Source organism: Delphinapterus leucas, chromosome 19 (assembly GCF_059928025.1).
Source record: "Delphinapterus leucas isolate spDelLeu-1000000601 "Yukka" chromosome 19, BTC_Dleu_Yukka2, whole genome shotgun sequence".
NCBI classification, from domain to species: Eukaryota; Metazoa; Chordata; class Mammalia; order Artiodactyla; family Monodontidae; genus Delphinapterus; species Delphinapterus leucas.
This window is the reverse complement of record NC_143147.1, coordinates 9,123,299-9,140,453: the sequence shown is the minus strand read 5'-3', so window position 1 is coordinate 9,140,453 and position 17,155 is coordinate 9,123,299. Positions and strand designations below refer to the sequence as shown.

General features: G+C 39.7%; 1 protein-coding gene across 7 annotated transcripts in view; it reads left to right on the top strand.

The window, feature by feature from the left end:
• Positions 1-419: 419 nt before the first annotated feature.
• Positions 420-17,155, top strand: part of ZNF624 (zinc finger protein 624) — a 29,472-nt gene continuing 12,736 nt past the window's right edge. Inside the window, exons 1-6 of one of the 7 annotated variants that reach the window (XM_030763353.2) lie at positions 700-5,229; positions 5,701-5,788; positions 7,700-7,765; positions 8,023-8,110; positions 11,494-11,620; positions 12,341-12,436. In XM_030763353.2, the coding sequence (XP_030619213.1) occupies positions 11,551-11,620; positions 12,341-12,436 (166 nt within the window). In that variant the 5' untranslated portion in view covers positions 700-5,229; positions 5,701-5,788; positions 7,700-7,765; positions 8,023-8,110; positions 11,494-11,550. Of the gene's footprint in view, positions 649-699; positions 7,766-8,022; positions 8,111-11,493; positions 11,621-12,340; positions 12,437-17,155 lie in introns of those variants that run through there. The other 6 variants (XM_022560732.3, XM_089900301.1, XM_030763354.2 and 3 more) reach the window with 6 other exon arrangements.

Genomic DNA, 17,155 nt, shown 5'->3' with positions numbered 1-17,155 from the left:
CACCATTAAGGGAAGCTGCTCTAGAAGCCTTGAGGATTCTGTGTGACCCAATGTGGAGAAGATGGCCTTTAGTCATTAAAACCATGGAATTGAGGCAAAGGAAAACGTGCATTAAAAATAATAATAATGCTAACATTTAATTTATTATTATTTTTTATTAGTATGAGCCAAGGAAAGAAGCTCAAAGACCCAGAAATTACAATGAAGGCATTACGATCTTTCTGTCAAGATGAATGAGAGGCAGAAGCCTGGACACGCAACTCCCCCGGACCCCAGCGTCTGGGGCTTTAATTAGTTGCAGGAGATTCTCTGTTCTCTCAATGGCTTTCTTTCTTTAGTCACACGGAAGTGTTGCGAGGCAAGGGCTGTGTCATTCTTCTGTGTCGCTAGTGCTAGTGCTTGACACAGAGTCGTGGCCTCTCAACCTGAAAGAACTTTTTAGGTCCACGAACTGTCAACGATGCCAATTCAAAGACCCAGGCACAGAGGCGACGAAAGAGCAGAGTGGCGGCGCGGAGGATTCTGGGCGCCGTGGTCCCCGCCGGCTGCGCAGGCGCACTGCCGTCCGCGGCCGCCCGGCCGCCGACGCCATCGCTGGAAGAGTTCCCGCACTGCTCTGCGAGCGCCCTGTCCTCAGGCGGCCGCCAGGTACTCGTCGACCCGGGCGACCGGCCGGGGCCCCGCCGCCCCTCCCTCGGCGCTCGGCGCTCGGCGCTCGCCTCCCGGCGGCGTCCGGGGCGGGGCCGCTCCCGGCGGAGCCCCAGCCCCCCAGCTGACCCGCCCACCGCAGAGGCCCCTGGGGCCGACCTCCCTCAGAAGGCTGCGGCCTGGCAGCGCTGCGTCGGAGGGCCGGGCAGGGTGGGCGCGCCACTGGACCTTCCCCTCTTCCCGGGGCCGCGCCTGCACTGAGGGAGGAGAGGGCCCCAATGGGCCGAGAAGGGCGGTGCGGGAAGCAGGCGGGCTGGAGGAGGGAGAACTTCCATCCTGGGCTCTGCACCCGAGCGGAGGGACTGGGGTTCGATAGCGGCGCTCTGACTGGTGCCCCCCTCTCCTGCCTTTGGGAAATGGAGGCAGCCTTTCCTGCCGGCTCAGCTTCCAAATATGCAACACAGTTTGGGGAGTTTGGGTTTTTTTTTTAGTTTTTTGGGCTGAACCGCGCGGCTTGCAGGACCTCAGCTCCCCGACCAGGGAATCCAACCCCGGCCAGGGCAGTGAAAGCTCCCAGTCCGAACCACTGGACCGCCAGGGAATTCCCGCAACACAGTATTGTTAACTCTAGTCACCGTGCTGTGCATTATAGTCCCAGGACTGGCTTATTTTATACCTGGAAGTTTGTACCTTTTGACCACCTTCACCCATTTTTCCACCTCCTCCCAACCACCAGTCTGTCTCTATGAGTCTCGGGTGTTTTGTTTTTAGGCTCCACATATAAGTGAGATTGCGCGTTATTTCTGTGACTTGCTTCACCTAGCATAATGCCCTCAAGGTCCACTCATGTTGTCACAACGGCAGGATTTCCTCCTTTTTTGTGGCTAATATTCCACTGTGGGCACGTGCCGCTTTTTGTTTATGCATTCGTGCATCAGTGGACACTTAGGTGGCTTCCACGTCTTGGCTGTTGTAAATGATGCTGCAGTAACGGGGTGCAGATACCTTTGGGAGTTAGTGTTTTCTATTCCTTCTGATAAATGCCCAGAAGTGGAATTGCTGGAAAATATGGTGGTTATATTTTTAATTTTTGGAGTAATCTCCATACTGTTTTCCATAATGACTGCACCGGTTTACATTCCCACCAGTGGTGCAAAGTGTCCTCTTTGCTCCATGTTTTTGCCAACACTTGTTATGTATTGTCTTTTTGATAATAGCCATACTGACAGGTGTGAGGTGATATTGTGGTTTTGATTTTCATTTCCCTGATGATTAGTGATGTTGAGCACCTGTTCATGTACCTGTTAGCCATCTGTATGTCCTCTTTGGAAAAATATCTATTCATCCCTGCCCATTTTTTACATCAGATTGTTTGCTTTTTTGCTGTTGAGTTGTATGAGTTCTTTTTATGTTTTGGGTATTAACGCCTTATCAGATATATGAGTTGCAAATATTTTCTCTTGTTCTATAGGTTGCCTTTTCATTTTCTGGACTTCCCTTTGCTGTGCAGAAGCTTTAGTTTGATGTCCCACTTGTTTATTTTTGCTTCTGGTGCCTGAGAAGTCATCTCCAAGATCGATGTCAGGGAGTTTACTGCCTATGTTTTCTTCTAGGAGTTTTATGGTTTCAGACCTTATATTCAATTACTTAATCCATTTGGAGTTAATCTTCGTGTATGGTGTAAGTTAGGGGTCCAGTTTCATTCTTTTGCAGATCGCTGTCCAGTTTCCCCAACACCATTTATTGAAGAGACAGTTCTTTCCCCATTGTATATTCCTGGCTCCTTTGCTGTAAATTTATGTGTGGGTTTATTTCTGTACTCTATTCTGTTCTATTGATCTGTGCCTTCTTTTTCCAATACCATACTGTTTTGATTACTCTAGCTTTGTAATATAGTTTGAAATCAGGAAGCATGATGCCTCCAGCCTTGTTCTTATTTCTCAGAATTACCTTGACAATTTGGGGTCTTTTGTGGTTCTATACAAATTTTAGAATTACTTGTTCTACTTCTGTGAAAAATGCCTTGCAAATTTTAATCATACTGGATCAAATTTGTAGATTGCTTTGAGTAGTATGGACATTTTAACAACATTAGTTCTTCGAATCTATGAGCATGGAATATCTTTCCACTTAATGTCTTTAAGTTTTCAATGTATACCAGCTAATCACTTCTGTGGTTAAATTTATTCCTAGGTATTTTATTCTTTTTTTAAGCAATTGTAAATGAGATTGATTTCTTAATTTCTCTCTGTGATAGTTCATTATTAGTGTATAGAAGCACAGCAGATTTTGTATATTGATTTTATATCCTCCAACTTTACTGCGTTTGTTCACTAATTCCTACAGTTTTTGGCAGGATCTGTTAGGGGGTCCTATATATAAAATCATGTCATCTGCAAGTAGTGACAATTTTAATTCTTCCTTTCTGATTTGGTTGCATTTTATTTCTTTTTCTTGCCTAATTGCTCTGTCTAGAACTTCCAATAATATGTGGGCTTCCCATAACATATATTATGTTGAGGTACATATCCTCTGTACCCACTTTGTTGAGAGTTTTTATCATAAATGATGTTGAAATTTGTCAAATGCTTTTGCTACCCCTGTTGAGAGGATCATATTATTCTTATCCTGCATGGTGTTAATGTGGTGTGTCACGTTTGTTGATTTGCAGATGTTGAACCATCCTTGCATCCCTGAAATAGATCCCGCTTGATCATGGTACATGATCCTTTTAATGCATTGTTGAATTCAGTTTGCTAATATTTTTTGAGGATTTTTGTGTCAGTGTTCATCAAGGATATTGGCCTATAATTTTCTTTTCTTGTAGTACCCTTGCTTGGTTTTGGTATCAGGGTAATGCTGGCTTCATAAAATGAGTTTGGAAGTGTTCTCTTCTATTTTTTGGAAGAGTTTGAGCAGGATTGGTATTTTTTAAACATTTGGTAGAATTCACCAGTGAAGCCATATGGTCCTGGACTTTTGTTCATTGGGAGAGTTTTGATTACTGATTCAGCCTCCTTACTAGTGATCAGTCTGTTAGGTTTTCTATTTCTTCATGATTCAGGCTTGGTAGGTTGTCTGTTTCTAGGAATTTATCCATTTCTTCTAGGTTGTCCAGTTTATTGGAATGATCTATTTTAGATCAGTGTGTCTTAAACTTCAATGTGTGCATATGAATCACCTAGAGATCATAACAAAAGGCTGATTCTGATTCGGTAGTTTCTGGAGTTGGGCCTGAGGTCTTGCATGTGTCACAAGCTCTCTGGTGGTGTTGATGCCACTGGTCTTTATACTTCTGAGCACAAAGCTCTTGGATGTGGATTCTTTTTTTCTTTTTTTCCCCACTGGGCCGGATGTGGATTCTTAATGGAGGCAAATTGTACATATAAGGCAGGGACAGATTCAGCATAATTCGGCCTAGATTCCTTTGGGTCCCAAAAGCTCTACTGGGTAGTGAGAATGTCAAACTGTCTAAGAAACTCTTATTAAAGAGTAGAATTTCACAAGATTTGGAAAGCTCATTTCTCACTGTGCCACTGCCCTTTTATATGCCTTGCAGCATCATTCTGCAACCATGCACTTGTTAAGAGAATGTTTACTAACCTCAGGCTCTTGTTTTCAAACCAAACTCAGCATCAGCAAGGCCATATCTTTAACCAAAGACAGAAGGCAGAATCAATGCCTGGGGTATCTGAACAAGATCTCTGCCACCCTGTTTCTCCACAGTGTAAAGCCTTTATTAGGCATATAACTATTTTCAGTATAAAAGAACTACTGCTCAGTGCTTTGTGCATTGGATTCCACTTTCTCTTATATCATTATTGTTATCCCTACTTCCTTTCTATTTGGGTTTGCCTGATATAGAAAAGATAGATAAAGAGCTATTTGAATATGAGATTGAGAGAGGCATGTACAAGACTTCTATTATCTTTTAAGTTTGGAGTTGTGGTGTTCTCTTTACATGGAGCAGAGACCTGTGGAAGTTTTAGTGAGTTCACTCTTCCGAGAAAGGACGGGAAGAAAGAGATTACTGGATTATTCCACTGTTAGAGGAGGCGGTGGTTGTGGCAAGGGAAGATGGAATTGTTTTCTTTCCCAGCAAGTTGAGGTAGTGGGGCAGGTGTGGCCTGGAACTAGACTGATCTGGGACCCTACACAGCTTGGGTAAAATATCAGTATTCTAGTTTTCCTAAGCCTCAGTTTCCTCCCCGGTGGAACGGGAATTAGTTTCTATTGGGTGACGTGACGGTCAAGTGAGAAAGTAGTTTCAAAGTTCCTTGTACAATGTCTGATCTGCCAACTGTAACTACATTTCGTGGTATTAAAATCTCGAGCTCTACACTGGTAAGAATCATATTTCCTCGCCGATCGCGCAGGTTAATCTTGTGTTCTTTAGCAAGGTCATACTTATTTGTAATGTCAACGTTTCAACTTGGTAAGTCTGAGATTTCCAAGGCAGGATTGGTTTTCATGGCTTATTTCTCTTTCTTAGATATGTCTTTGCAGGACTCCACTCTTTCCAGAGAGGGGAGCCCAGAGGAAGAGATTATGGCTGCTGTGGTTTTTTCAGTTGGACCTCTGGTAAGTTGGGGTTTCCTCTGCTTCTGACCTGTTGTCCTGCTTTGAGAGCACGACTACTTTTCCTGAAGTCGTGTGACTTGACCTCACCCACACTCCCTTTGGTAACTGAATCAAGTTGTTTGATCCATGAAAATTTGGTTCATCATAGTAAAGCTTGTAATCTATATAGGAAGATTCAGTATGCATATTGAAACAAGTATCAAGACACGTAATCTTGCAGAAAAAAATCTGTGCTATCTTTAGATATGATAGGCAGTCTGGAAAATTTACTTACGATGTTAACTTTGTATTGTTCCCAGGAAATTTCAGTTATTTATGGGGTAGTAGAATGGAATATTTTCCAATTGGAAAATTTTGTTTAGGAAATTTTGAACAAAACAATACATGTGCATACATACACACACCCTTAATTCATAGGGACCATTCCCCTTGTGCCCACTCTTAGTGTTCTCCTCTTTTCTACCCATTAAGAAGTGATCAAGCTTAATAGATGACATGGAGAGAAAGAAGATGTTTAAGACACAGTGCTTGGCTGTAGGGTGCTTACAGTCTCACTGAGGTAAGGCATACAAAAGAAATAGTTACATAATTTATTTAGGTGAATGATAGTTACCGAGCAGTATGGTAAAGCTGATGAGTGCTTTTGTGAGGAAAGAAATGGGATATTAGTATGGGATGAATCGGTTATGGAAAGCTCATGAGGATGGTTAGATTTAAGCTGGTGCCCAATTACAAGTGGGATTTAAATTGTTGTAAATTATTTGTGAGGGTACTTCAGGTGAGAAGGCAAGGCTCTGAGGCAGAGCACAGTGAGTGAGCCAGTGATTCAAGATGGAAACTTGTGAAAGGTAGGGCTGGAATTTAGATAATTAAGTTGAATCTTTTCATGTTTCCCTGAAGACATTTAAGTGTATATATGTATGTGTGTGTGTTTGGATGTGTTTGAGGTGGGCATTAATGTGGTTAAAGCTGTGTTTTAGAAGTGACTTTTTGAAATAGGAGATTCAGAAGAAAGGTAGTACCAACAAATATAATTTGTTACAGAAATTATCCATAATAACTTGTAGTAGTGATCTTTTATTTTTTGTAGCAAGAATATAAAACATGTAAATAGTTCTTAAGACATACCCTTGAAAAGATAAATGAAAGCCAAAATGTTTCACTTTATCAGTAGATCTAAAGTATTTGCCTAGTATAGGCCAGATCAAACACATCTCTAATTATCAGAGGTTGAGGTTCACATCATCCTTAATTTTTTCGAAGCTGAGTATTTGTACTTTTAAAAAAAATTAACATATTTATTTTTGGCTGCGTCGGGTCTTCGTTGCTGTGCACGAGCTTTCTGTAGTTGCAGCGATTGGGGGCTACTCTTCGTTGTGGTGCGCGGGCTTCTCATTGCAGTGGCTTCTCTTGTTGCGGAGCACCGGCTCTAAGCCCGCTGGCTTCAGTAGTTGTGGCTTGCAGGCTCTAGAGCGAAGGCTCAGTAGTTGTGGCGCACCAGCTTAGTTCCTCCGCGGCATGTGGGATCTTCCCGGACCAGGGCTCGAACCTATGTTCCCTGCATTGGCAGGTGGATTCTTTTTTTTTTTGCGGTATGCGGGCCTCTCACTGTTGTGGCCTCTCCCGTTGTGGAGCACAGGCTCCGGACGCGCAGGCTCAGCGGCCATGGCTCACGGGCCCAGCCTCTCCGCGGCATGTGGGATCTTCCCGGACCGGGGCACAAACCCGTGTCCCCTGCATCAGCAGGCGGACTCTCAACCACTGCACCACCAGGGAAGTCCCCTGAATATTTGTACTTTCTAAGGTAAGAACTTGAAAGGGAAGAACTAAGATAACATTTTTCTCAATGAAATTTAATAGTTCTATTACCCATAACTTTTAAAAATCTAAAATCAGTAAGTACTACTAGAAGGTAGAGTAAAATTTCATTTCATTTATGAAATCAGGTCTTTATAGGCATATAGTGTCTAAGATTTGGAAGAAAGCAATGTTGTGAGAGGTCCCTGAAATATTCTCTGAAAGAGTACTGAGACAGGCCCCCCCAACCCCCAGACATGATCTTTCAGTTGTAGAAAACAGATGGTGTTAGTAGGTTTTGAATGTTATTCTTGAGCAAGATAGATTATTTCTGAGAAACAGATTTCATCCTCATAGGAAAAAGGATTATGTAGCATCTAAGACCCCTTATTATAAGTTTATTTTTGTTTTGATAGGTTATTTGTTAAAAGTCTCCTTTAAAAATTATGCAGTTGTATCTTTCTCAGTCTTGTGTGTGTCATTGTCTCAAATGAGGTGAAAGAAGATTATGTTTGGATGTTGCTATGGGACCTTAATTTCATCCCTGAATAATACAGTAAAAGAGGTGATCTCATATATACCGCATCCACAGTGGACTGGTGGTGCTTGCTGAGACTCTGTTGTAGGTAATAGGCAGCCTGTCACTGAGTGATTTTATCCTGTATCCCCTTAGAGTCCTGAAATTCCCCAGCCAAATGAAGATCTTCACCTTCAGGCAGAAGAACAAGAATTGGTAAAGGTAATACTTGGCATTGTATCTAAGGGGAATGAAGAGACGGCACCTCTTTTACTGCAGTAATTCTTAATGTTCCAGCACATTGCAAGTTCACCATAAGAACCATCTGGCTCGTTAGGTGTGGTAACACCAGGGCTGGTAGCGTCATTTTGACAGATTTTATTTCTCTCAGTGGTAGCAGCCCTAATTTGACAGATGGTCACATTATAATTCCTAATGATAAAGTATCCTGTATCACATACTTCACTTCTTGCTTGCAGAGCCTCAAGGTAGCCAGAGGTGAGAGCTGAGGGCCTTCTTAGATTTTTCCTGGGGCTTAGCTCCAGATGGGAAAAGAAAACAAACGCAGTAAGTTCATTATAATTTGAGTTATGTGTGAAGTGATTAACAATATTAACAGTTTATGAACTGTCATTATCTCTCACATTAGCCATGTTTTATTATTAGTAGAATTATATAAAACATGCTTCACAAACTTTGAGGTCCTAATAAATAAAAAGATTTAAACAATTTGATGAGCATACATATCTGTATGGCAGAAAAACACTCCAGAGGAAATCTGTTTCTTCCAATACAGAGCATACCTTAGCCAAATACAGTCTAACTTGAGACCTTTGCCTGATTAGTCAGCTAAGTAGGGTTCTTAATTTACCAGATCATAGAGTATAGTGCTTATGAGTTTGAATTTTGGAACCAAACTGCCTGGATTTGAATCGAGACTTTGTGTCTTCTGTGAACTTAGGCAAGGCACCTAACCTCTCGATGCCTCACTTTCCTTATCTGTAAATAGCAGCTTCCTTATTGTGAGGATTCAATCATTACATTAAAAGCCTTCATATCAGTACCTGACAAATAATATGAACCATACTTACACAAAAGTAGAGAGAGTAGTTTGATGAATCCCATTGAACCTTCAACACTTAACACCCATGGCAATCATATTTCATCTGTAATACTACCCTCCCTCACTGGTTATATTGAAGCAAATCCAAGACATTATATAATCTCATCTATAAATATTTCATTATGTATCTATAACAGATTTTTTTAGTTTTAAGTATAATACCATAATTACAGCTAAAAAATGAACAGTAAGCCTTAATATTATCACATATTAATTTGGTATTTGTTTCCCCAGTTGAGTCATATTAGCTGATATTGTCTCTTAGGTCACTTTTAATCTAGAGGTTTCCCCCTCCCTCTTTTTTTCCCTTTGTAATCATTTACTGAAGAAACCAAGTCATTTGTATTTTAGAGCTGTGATGTCCAATACAGGAGCCACTAGCCACATGTGGCTGTTGAGTACCTGAAATGTGACTAGTTCAAGTTGAGATGTACTGTTAACTTAAAATACACATCATATTTCAAAGACTTAATACAAAAAATAATGTAAATTATCTCATAAATAATTTTTGCATTGATTGCATGTTGAAATTATATTTTGTACATATTAGACTAAAATATATTATTAAAACTAATTTCACCTGTTTCTTTTTATTTTTAATGTGACTACTAGAAAATTTAAAATTCCATTTGTGACTTGCATTATATTTGTTGGACAGCATTGATTTAGAATTTGTCACAATATGGATTTTATTTATTGCATCCCCATGGATTTTTTTTAACATGCACTTCTGTCTCCTGTATTTCCTTTATATTGTTAGTTAAATCTAGAGGCTTGATCAGATTCAGATTTTGATTTTTTAAAAATTTTTTGGCATTGGTATTTCATATTTCTGGTATCTACTACCAGAAGCTACATAATGCCTAGTTGAAGCCTCTTTGGTGTGTTAGCAGCCACTGATAATCCTTTAATTCATTAGAGGTAGCAAAATGGTGATATTCTAATTTTTTCATTCCATGTTCACATATTAGCTGGAGTACTTCCATAAAGAGAAACCTCCCCTCATAAACCATCTGATTACATTTTATTACTGTGCAAACTATATGTATTTTGCATAGGAAAAGAAGGGCAAAGGGTTAATTCTTTCTCTTTATTTACCAGTTTCCAGGCATTCTCCAAAGATGATCAATGAGTATCCTTAGAGTTTTATAGTGAAATCATAATTTTAAATGTATTAGATATTTTTGAAGCCCACTACAGTTATTGTTCTTATGGATGTTCAAATTGTCCCATCTTTGGCCAGTGAGAGCCTCTTGAAGTTGTCTCGCAAGTCTCAGACGTGATCCTAGTACTAGTCTTTGATAGTTTTCTTGCTTTTAAAAATTTTTTTTATTTTTTGCGGTACGCGGGCCTCTCACTGCTGTGGCCTCTCCCGTTGCAGAGCACAGGCTCCGGATGCGCACGCTCAGCGGCCATGGCTCACTGGCCCAGCCGCTCCACGGCATGTGGGATCTTCCCGGACCGGGGCACAAACCCGTGTCCCCTGCATCGGCAGGTGGACTCTCAACCACTGCGCCACCAGGGAAGCCCCCTTGCTTTTTATTTTGACAGAAAGTTCCAAGCCCTGGTTTCTTGTAGCAGAAAGTAATCTGTTGGGGCCACGGTCTAGACTGCATAATGGTACCTTTTTGGTTATTGTTTCTAGACCTATTGAGTGGACGGAGATAGGAAGTATGTGGCCTGTTTTCCTTAAAATACTTCATGAGTTTATACCGATATTTCCCATGCAATTTTGGATTGTACATAATCTCATTTTACATAATCTCATTGATATTACATTTATATCTTCTTTCTCCCATGTCAAATTTATTAGTTCTCAATGATATCAATACTGATTTGCTTTATCCAACACTACACATGCAACAGTTACAAAATAACTTTTCCATCACTGCCACCAACAATAATGGTTAGTTACTGAAAATGTGTTGTTTAGTTTTTTACAGTTCTTTTTCTCCTCAGGATATATCTCACAAGAGATATACAGAAAAATTACTATGTTTTAAAGATACTCAAAATATTTCCTCTCTGATGAATGTGTATGCTACCAGCTGGTTTCATTTTACTTTTAATATTTAGAAATTGCTTTTTTATTTAGTTTTTCTTTTATAATAATATATTTACATGGTTCAAAAGTCAAATCTAAAAAACAAGAAATATTCAAGGGAATCTAGCTTCTATTCCAGTCCTCTTCACTCTGTTTCCCCCTTCCTCCAATAGATAACCAACCATTAAAACAATTTTATGGCTCATCCTTTGATTTTTTTTTTACAAGCATATATACATATATTTTATTTATTTATTTTTTTTTTTTAATTTTTTTGCGGTACGCAGGCCTCTCACTGTTGTGGCCTCTCCCGTTGCAGAGCGCAGGCTCCTGATGCGCAGGCTCAGCGGCCATGGCTCACAGGCCCAGCCGCTCCGCGGCATGTGGGATCTTCCCTGACCGGGGCACGAACCCTGTCCCCTGCATTGGCAGGCGGACTCTCAACCACTGCGCCACCAGGGAAGCCCTATACATATATTTTATATCCTGACCAGAGAATCTCCCCAAAGTCCCACAATTTCTTATTTTTCTTTCTCAGATAGATAGCTTATAATATTCTATATCTACAATCTGAATGATAAACTGTGTCTTTTATTAAGCCATATTTTATAGAATAGAACTGAAAAGGAGTTGATATTATACATAAGGCAGGATTTTGAGGGAGAAAAGATGATTTGGCTGGAAACTACTAGTTTTCTAGTTTTCTTCCCCAGTTTTGTATGTATTAATCTGCCTAATAGGTCTAACTGTACAGTCCTGGAGTGATCTCTGTATTTATTTTAGGAATCAGTGACATTTAAAGATGTGGCTATAGACTTCACGTTGGAAGAGTGGAGGTTGATGGACCCTACACAGAGGAAACTGCACAAGGATGTGATGCTAGAGAATTATAGGAATCTTGTCTCCTTGGGTAAGGGTAACCTCCAGGTTTATGTATCTGCCCACTGGACCAGGTTTACTGAAGATACAGACCCTCTAAAGTACTTAACTGAATTTTGGGTTAGAATTTAAGCATTAAAATCTCATAATCTTAGGGGCATATTGTTGGGAGTTATGCTGTCTCTTGCTCTTAACTCAGTGGTTCGCCCATTGTAGAGTAAGAAATACATATTTCATTGGAATCTTGGAGATTATTGACAGTCCCTCCTATTTAGGACTGTTTTTTCTAGTCACTTCCATAAGACTTATCAGTGCCTCTAGAAAGAAAGGAACAAATATGTCTATTTTCTTTCTACACTGAGGTTATCCCCAAACCTGGGATCATCATGTTGAGCTTCTTTGAGGTACCTTTGTAATTCTCTACAACACTGCTGTACAGTAGTGTTCTCCTGTGATGGGAATGGTTTGTATTTGTGCTTTCCAGTGTAGCAGGCTCTACACTGTGGCTGTTGAGAATTTGAAATCTGGCTAGTGCAACTGAAGAACTGAATTTTAAATTTTATACAATTTTAACTAACTTAAATTCAGAATTAAATATCCGTAGGTGGCTATTGTCAGCGGCATTGGACAGTGCACCCCTAAAACTTCTTGTAGTAACCACTCTGCACAGAAGATCAGGAGCTGAGACTGAATTTGGCCCTAGTTCTTGCTCACAGGCACAATCAAATCCTATTCATTTTTCTCTGAACAGGGCTTGCAGTTTCCAAACCAGACATGATATCTCATTTGGAGGATGGAAAAGGACCATGGGTGGTAGTGAGAGAAACTTCAAAAACCCCCTATTCAGGTGAGTTAATAAGAACCAGGAGGATGGGATTTCTTTGAAGTCAGTAGGTCATGGATGGAGCAGAACATCTGAAACATTTTGGGAGGTATCTTTGCTCAAAGCTATCTCAAAGGAAAAGATTCTCCCCCTCTCTTCCTCTCTCCCTACACCTCCCTTCCTCCCTCCCTCCTGCCTTCCCTCCCTCTCTCCCTCTGTTTCCCTCTCCTTTTCCCTCTCCTGCCATCTCTGCCCTCTACTTCTAGTTCCCATCACATCCTACTTTACTTTCCTGGGAACATGATTTTCATAATTGTTCCTTCCTTCAAACATGCATAAAATATCCCTTTCAGTCTGTCTTCTCCATTTAACCTTACACTTTTCTCATTTGTTTAACCATTATTTGATATCCCTTCCTTCATTAACTTTCTTGAAAGTGCTTTCTTAAGGATCACCACTGATTTCTTTTAAGCTAAACCCATTGACTAATTATTTAACTTTCTTCACTTGCATGCCTGCTGAAACTTCAGAGGAACCCTCCTACTGTCCTCCAGAATCTTAACTAATTGAGAATACAAACAGTAAATCAGTTGAGAATCAAAATATAGTATTTATCTATTTAACCAATATCTATTAATATTAAACAATCAATATTTAATACTTATCTGTATACTGTGAACTGAGTTAAGTACTATGTCTACAGCAGTAAGATGGACCAGGTCCCTTCTCTCATGAAGATTAAATTTTGAGAAATAGATAATCGACAAGTAAATAAACAAAAGCACGCTAAATAATGGTCATAATAACTTAGCCATGAGGATACGAAAGAGTAACTTGGATGGGGATGAGGGTGCCTCCTTCAGATAGTGTGGTCGGGGAAGGCTTCTGAGGAGGTGACACTTGAAGAGTCAGAAGAAGCCAGCCAAGGCAAGAGGAGAAGAAGAGCATTCCAGGTGGCAGAACGTAATGTACTGAGTTCTAGAAATCTGAGGAAGCTGCCTGACTGAAGCATAAGGAGAGGGAGACTGGTACAGAATAAGATAGACAGGAGACTGCCTATTTAGGACTCTGTGGACCATGGTAAGGCGAGTGGATTTTAATCAAAGTGAGTGTGAAGGCACTGAAAGGTTTTAATCAAGGATCTTTGGGAAATAACCCTGTTGATGGAAATTGAACTTAAGGGCATAAAGCAGGTAATAGTAAAGGGGTAGTTAAAATAGCCTAGGCAGGGATGTCCCTGGAGGCGCAGTGGTTAAGAATCCACCTGCCAATGCAGGGGACACGGGTTCAAGCCCTGGTCCAGGAAGATCCCACATGCCGCGGAGCAACTAAGCCTGTGAGCCACAACTACTGAGCCATGTGCCACAACTACTGAAGCCTGCACGCCTAGAGCCTGTGCTCCGCAACAAGAGAAGCCACCACAATGAGAAGCCCGCGCACCGCAACGAAGAGTGGCCCCCACTCGCTGCAACTAGAGAAAGCCCGCGCCACAACAAAGACCCAGCACAGCCAAAAAACATTTTTTTAATTAAAAAAATAAAAAAATAGTCTAGGCAAGAGACTACAGTAACTTTGATTACGGTGATGGTGGAGATGGAAAGGAATAATGGATTCTAGATCATTTGCATATTTATTTTATTGTGATGCCATCCATAACTTGCACATGTGTTACATATATTATTTTTATATCTGATATTATATATGTATTTTTAGAGAGTGAGTGAAAGGTAGACATTGGAGATAGTTTCGATGGCTCTCTAGAGAAAGCCCCCCTCCATATGAAGAGGGAAGGAGAAATGGGGCAGTGGCTGGAAGAAAGAAGGAATAAAAAAAGAAAACTTCTATTTTTGAGATGGAAGCTTTTCTGACGTGCTTAAGTGCTGGTAGGAATGATGTTCCAGTGGAGAGGGAGAAATTGATGTTGCAAGACAAAGGTAGGGTCACTGAAGAACTAAAGTGTCTGAGAAAGTGAAAAGGGATAAAATCACGAATGGAAAAGGAGAGATTTACCCTTGATAGGCAGGGAGGCCACCTCTTCTGCAGTAACACTAGGCAGGATGGAGAAGATGGGAGCAGATATAGGTCAACTGGTGGTGAGAAGATTGAGACATCCTATGATGATAGCTTCTTTATTCTCAATAAAATACAAAGCAAGGCCATCAGCTTACAGTGAGGACAAGAAAGAGCTGTGAGGGACTTCCCTGGTGGCACAGTGGATAAGACAGTACGTTCCCAACGCAGGGGGCCCGGGTTCGATCCCTGGTCAGGGAACTAGAGCCCACATGCATGCTGCAACTAAGACCCAGTGCAACCAAATAAGTAAGTAAATAAATATTTAAAAAAGAAAAGAGTTGTGAGAGAGAGGAAGTTAGAAATTTCATGGAATTCACCAGGGAAACCATGTTGGCCTAAAGCTTTTATTGAGGAAGGTGTTTAATTACAGCTTCTATTACTTTTGTAGTTGTAGGACTATTCATATTTTCTATTTCTTTTTGTTTCAGTTTAGTAAGTTGTGTTTGTCTAGGAATTGATCTACTTAATATAAAATTTAAATTTAGGGGCATACTATCCTCTGTTTATCTTTTAAATGACTATATGGATCTGAAGGGATGTCTCCTTTTTCATTCCTGGCACTAAATTTTTTGTCTTCTGTCTTTTATCTTAAACAGTCTTGCTAGGATTTATCAATCTTATTTGGATTTTAAAAAATAAATTTTAATCCTTGCTACTGTGTCTTTGATTTCTGTTTCATTACTTTCTTCTCTTTCATTATTTTTACCTTCTTAGGGTTTAATTTGCTGATCTTTTCTAACTTCTTGAGTTGGATACTTATTGATTTTAGCCATTCTTTTTTGCTAATGTATTTAAGGCTGTCAAGGCTACCATACTTTTTTTTTTTTTTTTTTGCGGTACGCGGGCCTCTCACTGTTGTGGCCTCTCCCGTTGTGGAGCACAGGCTCCGGACGCGCAGGCTCAGCGGCCATGGCTCACGGGCCCAGCCGCTCTGCGGCATGTGGGATCTTCCCGGACCGGGGCACGAACCCGTGTCCCCTGCATCGGCAGGCGGACTCTCAACCACTGGGCCACCAGGGAAGCCCTGCCATACTTTTTTTATGTAACACCTTCATAATTATTGAGTTCAAAGTATTTGATCATTTCCATTGTGATGTCTTTGGCCCTCAGGTTATTTGGAGGTATTTTCCTTAATTTTGTACCATATGGGGATTTTCTAATAATCTTATTTTAAATTCTACTGTGGTCAGAAAACATTCTCTGTATGATTTCAGTCTTTGCAGGTTTCTTGAAATTTGCTTTGCCACCTGGCCAATTTTTGTAAATATTCTGTGTGCACTTGGAAAAATGTGTAGTGTATAGGTACTGAGTGCTGTTCTAGATATGTCAGGTTTGTTAATTATGTTGCTGAAGTCTATCTTCTTGCTGATTGTCAGCTTATTCTATCAGTTACTGAGAAATTTTTTTTTAAGTCTCCCACTGTGAGTATAGATCTATCTGTGTCTTAGTTTTTTAATTTTTGCTTTATGTATTTTGAAGCTGTGTTCTTAGGTAAAAACAAAGTTAGAATTGTTATATCTTTCTGGTAAATTGGATATTTTATCATTATGAAGTGTCTTCTTTATCTTTGTTGTTTTTGCCCTAAAGTCTATTTTGCCTGATACTAATATTACTATAGCATCATTCTTTTTATTGTATATATGATATATCTTTTTTTATCTGCTTACTGTCATCTTTTATGTATCTTTGTATTTTATTTCTCTTATAATTGCATTTTGTTAATTTTTATTTTAACTAATCCGACAATCTGTTTCTTCTGGAGTTTTTAATCCATTTGTACATAATACAATTATATAATGTTTAAATCTACCCTCTAACTGTGAGAGTATCTTGCCTTTTCTGTATTCATTTTCTTCCCATTCATGCCTTCCTTTTGATTTATCATCTTTTGTTTTTCTATTCCCCTTGTAATCAGTTGTTAATTATAAATTTTTAAGTTATTTGTTTAGTGCTTACAGATTTTCCCAAACAGTACAAGAATCTTGAACAGCTTATTCAGTTTAACCTCAATTATACATTATTGAAGTTATGTATTTTAATTCTATATATGTCAAATCTCATTATTAATTTGTATGCAGTCAATATTCATTCAGATTTACCGATGTTTCCCTTCTCTTTCCCTTCATTCTTTTCTTCATTTCTGAACTTTTACCTAGGATTATTTTTCTTCTACTTAAAGAATGCCCTTTAATATTCTCCTTTATTCAGATCTGCTGGTGTTATATTCTCTCCACTTTTCTTTTTACCTAAAAAAAATTCCTGTCACCTTAATTGAATTGGACATTTAAATGAGCTGGGTTTTAGTCCTTGGGTTCTAGAGTTTTCTTTTTTGGTGACCCTGAATTCAAATCTTTGTCTAGCCCTGTGAATCCATTGAAAGTTCTACTTCCCTTGAGTTTTAAAGTCATAAAGCCATTTTACTAACCACAGAAGATTTTGGTTCAATTTTTTAAAAACATTTAGATATGATTACCTGGAAATAAATTAGAAACTTATAAGAAGTTTAAAAGTGTTTTAAAAAGTAAAATATTAAGTTCACATATACAAACAAATTGTTAGACCACCACCCCCCAGTATAATTGTTTAAGAAAATTTTGAAACTGTCAGAAATGTTCTAAAGACCCGTAAAAAGGTTGCAAAACTACCCTTGATAATAGTAATTATCACTAT